The 7,218-nt window shown below is 35.4% G+C and overlaps 1 protein-coding gene across 1 annotated transcript in view; it reads right to left on the bottom strand.

Moving 5' to 3' along the window:
- The window catches only part of ABCA13 (ATP-binding cassette, sub-family A (ABC1), member 13), a 207,582-nt gene that overhangs the window by 31,656 nt on the left and 168,708 nt on the right, over positions 1 to 7,218 (bottom strand). The window contains exon 56 of the mRNA XM_009883803.1: positions 907 to 1,052. Within this exon, the coding sequence (XP_009882105.1) occupies positions 907 to 1,052 (146 nt within the window). The remainder of the gene's footprint in view (positions 1 to 906; positions 1,053 to 7,218) is intronic.

Raw genomic sequence — 7,218 nt, 5'->3', positions numbered from 1 at the left:
AGGAATGACAGAAATTGATTTCATATCACATTCCAGTTTTCTCATGTTAATAGAGATGCAATTAAGCGTAAGAGACTGAGCTGCTCAAGTCCAGGTTGGTTCAGAAACTTCTACCTGCAGACACAGAAAAACACCTCACATCTGTTTGGTACTTCATTTCTGGTATTCGCTGACTGATTGCCTCATTACAGAAAAAGAGCACTGTGCGCTGGTCAGCACAGCTACATCTGTATCTGTAAATTCAAAACCTCTCAGTGACATTCCTAGGTATTGTCACCATCTATGCTAGTAAGCTCTTCAAGCATTTTCTGACGTGGGTTTGGCCTCTTCTCCTTGGACAACCGCAAGCCTGGTATGGCAGCTGGAATATTTTAGGGACTGCTCCCAGCAAGCAATTTGAATGCAGCCATCATCTTGTGAAGTTTAAGACATTTACTAGCGGAGTCCTGACAGCTGCCATCTCAGCACACAGATGTTTGGTTTATTTATATAATCATTCAACAGTTTTTAATTCCTTCAGAGTTTAATCCCATTTCTGAAGAAAAGAGTTTTCATAGATGCATGACATATGGTGTTCCCTCCCAGTTCTCTAAGAGGGATAATGAAGGTGTTGAACCATTCATAAATTTCATTTCCTTTAGAGTTTTTGTGCCTGAGATTTCATTTGCATTAGTGCTATTTTACTATCTTGTGACGTTAGTGTGTTTTGAACTGGCATAAGAGACAGAAAAAAAATCCATGTGGTTTAAAAATAAAGTAGTAGTAATGAAAAATCTTATTGCTAAAGCTGTTAAGATGAAATATTAGTTATTCTCTCATGTAAAAAAGATACAGTTTTTTTATAAACTCTGCAGTCCAACTTAGCTTCAGCTCCCCCTGCAAATCTATTCTGGATAGTTACCTTATGGATATCCTGTTTTGGAATTCCACGCAGCGTGCAGTAGTAATAAAGATGGTCCCAACCTGTTAAAAGTTCATCCAGAGCATCTTGCTGTGGACAATAGCCAATGAGAATGCCTTCAGAGCTAGCAGACAGTATATCCATTTCAGACCTGTTTAAAGAAAAAGCAAAAGACTTGAATGTTGTTTTAAAAAAACATAGCTCTGGGTTTCAGCCTCGGGATACAGTGTCTTCAAGACAAACACACTCTCAACTCCATAGGTAAATGAGTTTGAATCTCTTTACTATGATCACTTCCCATAGTGTCACCCACACGCAATGCATGCTTTTTGTCCCTTTTGGTTTAGCGCTGCCACCCACGCGTCACTATTCTATTGGTGTGTGGGTCGAGGTCAACAGATCAATGCAGGAGGAGTATAGATCTACGAGAATTAATTCTTACCAGGTTTACCTCCCTTATCTCTTCAGTAGACCCTGCTCTAAGGAGACATATTTCAAAACCATACTGCATGCATCACATTCAATATTAAAGGGGCAATAGTTGAGAGAGTGAGAGGGAAATGCTGCTCTATATTCTTTGTGTGTCTGTCCCCACACATATGCATGTGTGCATTCTCTAAACAAGAGTAAAACAAAATGCAGACTATTAAAGCCTAGTAGGTTAAAAGACAATACAGGGGGAAAAAAAAAAGGCATTATCCTGATTTAAGAGATTTTGGCCATCACTTTGTAGCTGTACAGCATTACTTGAAATTACATTCATTGCTAAGAAGCAAGCTTGATTGCAAGGGTGTCTCATTACCCATAATGACACTAAATCTATCCTATTTATTCCAACATCTAATTCAACATTCAATGATGCTAATTTACATGTACAGAAAAGACCTGTCAAAATCAAGATACTTAATAACAAAAATCTGAGCTTTGAAAGAAAAAAGTTTTTAAAAGGTTCTGAGTAGCAGAATGGTTTTCCCCCTAGTGGTTTTCTACGTTTCTGGTTAAGAGAACTAAAAATATGATTAATCATTTAGACACAAAGTAAACGTATTAAATGCAGGATCTACAAATACCAGCACTAGTGAAAATATAAATATGTATCTCCTGTTAACAAGATTCAGGAGTCTGGGGAGAAAAAGAAAACACAAATTCTGCATTTTACATAATGAACCACAGAATCAAAACACATTTTAATGCTATCAAAAGATAAATTATCATGATTATGACGAACGTTGCTGGGGACTAATTAGAATGGTCCTTTACTCTTAATGGCAAAGATATAAAATTTTAGTATCTTTGTAGGTTTGGATGGTGACAAGGAAGTCAACTGCCTGTAGACATCTCTCTAGACAAAGACTTAGCAAAAAAAGAAAAGGGGTGATCGGGGAAAGAGGATAGCAGGACTGTACTTCCTCATTAATTTATATGCACTTATAGGTTATTTTAAATGACGTATGTACAGAATTTTTACCAGCTTAGTTTCCAGCCATACCTAAATCAAATTAAATTATTTTTAAGGTCATCTTTACCATAAGATATGGATTGATTAATGTTGATCTTTTTGCATAACCTGTCAGAAGTGGTGCGTTCCTTATTTAACGAACTGTAACACAATGAAACACTGTCAACAGTGAAATGCTATCTAGATGCTGCTGAACACAGAGAGATGTGTCTGAGGTTTGTTTTACCAGGAAGATCCAGGCACGCTAACAAGGTTTCCTTTTGGTGCAGCTGCTGTCTTTGGAGAAACAAGAGACTGGGCTTTTGGTAATATGCCAAGTTCAGTCACAAGAGAACAAATCACACTCAGGGGTAATTTCAGGGACATTTACTCAGCACAAACCCTGTAGCTGTCTAGTCTGGAATGGGTCCATACCATGAAGAACAAAAAATAAGTATGCACGGCTGCAAAAAATAACAGACATCTAATGTTCTTTAGCTAGAACTATATTAGACAATAGTTACTCAGTTTGCATCAGGAAATAAAAAAAAACATCACTGTCCCCAGTGGTAATTGTATAGATGCAATTTTAGTGTTGTCCCTCCTGTAAAGCACACAGCTTTAGATGAACAATATCCCACCCACTGACCTTTAGCTTTCATAAAGGAAGAGGACAGTGAGAATAGATCATTTAATATTCTTACTCAGTTTGGTCCTTATCTTGCAACTTTATCCTTTAGTGCTGACCTTGAACACTTAGAGTTCCCATTAATAAAGAGATTATAATGTAACCACTAAAGAACTCATGAACCAAATTTTTTTCCACCTCTGTACCTGTCAAAGCAGAAAACAATCTGACCAGAAGAAAAAAATAAAAGCCATATGAGGACTCTGGTCTTTTATTGAGACTTTTTCGGTGTGTGTATAGTAGTACAATGCCTATTCTTTCCTCAGCAATATCACTGAGTAGATTTCCAAATCGAAAAGCTGGAGACCATCCCTTCAGTTTTGTTTAGCCAGGTCCTAAACTTTTTCTGAATAGTGAAAGAATAGATGAAAAAAATACCACAGCATAATTTTTAATTATAGTACATGTAACAGAAAAACTGCCCTTATCTCTGGAATTTGATTTTCCTTGAAATTCAGTTAATCTCTCAGATTTCATTTTCATGGGTCTAAATGAAATGAACATTTCAAGTAGTGACGGCATGATACCAGAAAACCTTTTCACTAAATGATATATTGTAAATGCTTTTCTTTACAAAAAAAAAAAATAAAAATCTGATGCCATTCATTAAACTACTTGTACTCCTCTTCTTCCTTAACACACATCTTCATATATGATGTTATCAGAATCCAATTGGAAATATATTTTTTAATATTTTCTGAAATATAGATCAGCATGCAGCAAAATGTTGATTTTTTTTTCTCAAGCTAGGGAAAAACAGACATTTGTTTTCTGCCCTTTTATTATCAACTTGCTAGCATTTCTCATTAGGCCGTTCATATTATCAACAGGACATACAGGAAGAAAAAAATCAACTCATTTTATACATAAAGAGAGAAAGCACATGTAAGTAGAGATTCCAACCCTTCACCCTCTCAGCCTTGCTGTCCATAGTACAGTAGACACAATCAATTCCAGTGTAATATCTAAAAACTATAGGCAGGAACTCAGACTTTTAAACTAATACAGGACTTCCTGTATCATTATAAAAACACTGAGTAATTATCTTTAAATTCTCTTAGTAACTTTGATTACATATCCTGATCAAGTTAAAACATAGAACTAACATGGAAGATGAGTTTCTCCTTCCTAGTAGAGACTTAATTTTTAGACTATGTTGCTATCCTCACTCAATACTTTCATTTACTATTTATTTTTTCCTTTAAAGTGGAAGAGCTGCAACAGACAAAACCAACAGAACATGTCCAGAGAACTATATGATAAATGAAATTTTAAAGTTGTAAAATTACATTTCTAGTACACTTTTGGAAAAGGACAATAGAATGCACTGCATCCTCAAGAAAAACAGCACAGTCTAGCACTTGAATCATGAAAGCTATTACATTCCATCCTTTTCTACATGCTTTGGTCTCCATTTATACAGTGAGAGTTATGATACTTTGGTGCAAAATATCCTGAACAAAAAAACAGAACTCAAGGAGGCTTCCATAAATTTGGATTGCTCATCTTACAGAGTTTTTTACTATCAATGTAAGAAACTTGCAAGACTTGCAAGATACTGGGGATAAAAAAACTAAACTCTGAGTGAATAAAATTTGTGATTCAAAGTTGTTCCTTCGCTGATCATTTTAAGGCCTTTTACATTGATCCATTTCTTTTGTGCATTGGAAGAAACCTCTGAAATTTGGTTCCAGCCCTGAAGGCTACATTGGGGTGGCATGTGGCACTCCAGACAGAAAGACTTTTCTGGGCACTGAAAAGAAATCAAAACACTCGAACCAGTGAGAATGATCTTGGATAAAACCTGTTGCCTTCTCGTGCTTGAACTGGACCTGTATTTTCCAGAAGGCTAGGCTGATTATTGCAAAGACTAGATTCAGTTCTTATTTTAACAGTGGTTATCGGCAACATAACTTATTGGTAGCTGTGGGCTGACATTCAAAAGTACACCTCAGTTTCAATTCCAGAGACAGCTTAGTAGCCTTCATATCAGGCTTACAGCTGTTTTTGGAAAAAATATTTAACTATTGACTGCACTGTGCACTTTGCTTCTCTTTTGTATGCTTTTTCTGCAGTTTTGGAATGCGGTTAAAATACAAGCAGTGATATATATGGTACTTACAATGGCTTCTATAGAGATATAAATTCCATTAATGAGTCAAAATGAAATACAAATTTACAAATTGCAAAAGTAGTTAGACATTCCATTGTACTCTTAATGGCACATCCAATTCAGTGCATACTAATGCCCAATTAACAATATAAAAAAATCAAGGTTAAAATATAATTAATGTAACTGTAGCTTAGTTATAATTAAACTAATTATACTGATATACAGTGTAACAACAGCTATCTCAGCCATTATATTGATGTAAATTTATTCTGCCTTTCAAGTAAAGCTATTTGAATTGCATTTTTAATTATTCATCAAGCTGAATATCATAACTATCAAAAGAGTCCAAGTTCCAGTTATAAAGAAATATTTCACTTTCCCCTCTTTGGAAAGCAGTTCTTTGGTCCTATGACTTCGTAATTCAACAACTGGAAAGACTGACACTTAATTCAGATAGGATGGGGAGTTGCTGTAATGGAGGATCTCTCTGTGCAGAAGGAAGATGAAATTCATGAGAGATAAATTAATTACATGGGGAAGACTGCCAAATGCTTCAGGCCTCAGTGGGGCAACCTATGAACAAGACAACACCCGACTTACCTACTTCTTCTTCTATGTACCCCACTACAAGTAAGACTTCACTCTAAGTATGAACTTAAAGTCAACTCTATTCAGCAAACCACAATGTCAAACACTGCAAAATAGAGTGTCAAAAAGGCAAATAAACCACTAGTCATGTTACTCATTATTTTACATTGATCTTGACATGACATTTAAAAGGATTTTGACACTTTCTCTTCCAAGTTGTGTTTAGCCCTCCTAAGTTAAGGGAAGTTTTATGACAGTCACTGAAAAAAGTTTAGACACAAATATGGAAAGGGGAAGAAAACAAAGAATGGTCAACGTACACTCCAGAAAAAAAGAAAAAAGTGGAACAAATGTACAATATCTGCTGATACATCAGTCCAGCAGAGATTCAAAGAGTATGAGGACTCACTTTGTTCTCTTTTGCTTTATCACCTTGTTAGGTGTCAGCTTTTCTTAGTATATATTTAATACGGACCTTACTTCTTCAAGTTATTTGACAGAAAATGTAACTACGAAAATGCTTACAGTTTTATACACTGACTTTCATTCAGCTAGCTGATGCACTAGTGGCATCTAGTTATGGCAGCAGAGCTAAGCATAAGCTAATTTGAGTCCGTTTGTACTCTTAAAGAGGAACAGCTGTGCTACAGAGAACACAAAAATCCTTCTAAATGTCAAGCAGAGCATGCAGTTAACTATACACATATTTAAGCTTGACAGCTCTTTTGTATGGACCTTGTTCAATAGCCAGTCAGAGTCTCCTAATGTCTTATAGCACCATAATTTATAAATACAGTTAAGCAAATGTTATTAAGATACTCTCTTTTCTAGTCATTTTACTTTTGGCTTTTGATATTTCTGTCCTTTATGGGAGGGACTGCTGGTACTTCAGTATCAGAATTTTATTTCCGCGTCTTTCAAATTAACTGTTTCAATGCTGCTTCTTCTTTTGGCACTTTTAAATATTGGGGTTGCTAACATCCTTAATATGGAGACACACTGTCTATATGATAATTACTTTTATGTTTCATTTCAACAGATATGTTACTGATAATGGCAATGTTAATGAAGTACACACAATAATAAAAAAGGCAAACTCTCCTGTGAATGGTATTTTGCTATTATCTTCACAAGATTGGCTGTGGTTGGTGAAAACTCCTATTATTTCTTTTACTGGAGTATCTTTATCACACCACAGTTACAACCGGAATGTGACTGCAAAGATTAGAAGTTGCCTAAAAACATTTTCTGCAGGATATGAAAATTTTTTTTAAAAGCAGATTTTTTGGTAGACTACTCATCTTGTGTACTATAAATGTGCTTTTGCCATGCAAATGGTAAGATACAAAGTTTAGGCACATAGTGAATTTAAAATGTCTATTTAATTTGTAGTGTATCAAAAAGAGAAAAGCTTAATAAAAACAGATCAGAAGCCTTCCCTTCCCCAAAAGAATGCCCCCATCAAAAAGAATACCAGGAAACCCTGATTT

This window comes from Charadrius vociferus, unplaced genomic scaffold, assembly GCF_000708025.1.
Source record: "Charadrius vociferus isolate BGI_N301 unplaced genomic scaffold, ASM70802v2 scaffold103, whole genome shotgun sequence".
Classification (NCBI taxonomy): Eukaryota; Metazoa; Chordata; class Aves; order Charadriiformes; family Charadriidae; genus Charadrius; species Charadrius vociferus.
Note: the sequence above shows the minus strand (reverse complement) of the source record. Positions and strands in the feature narration are given on the sequence as shown.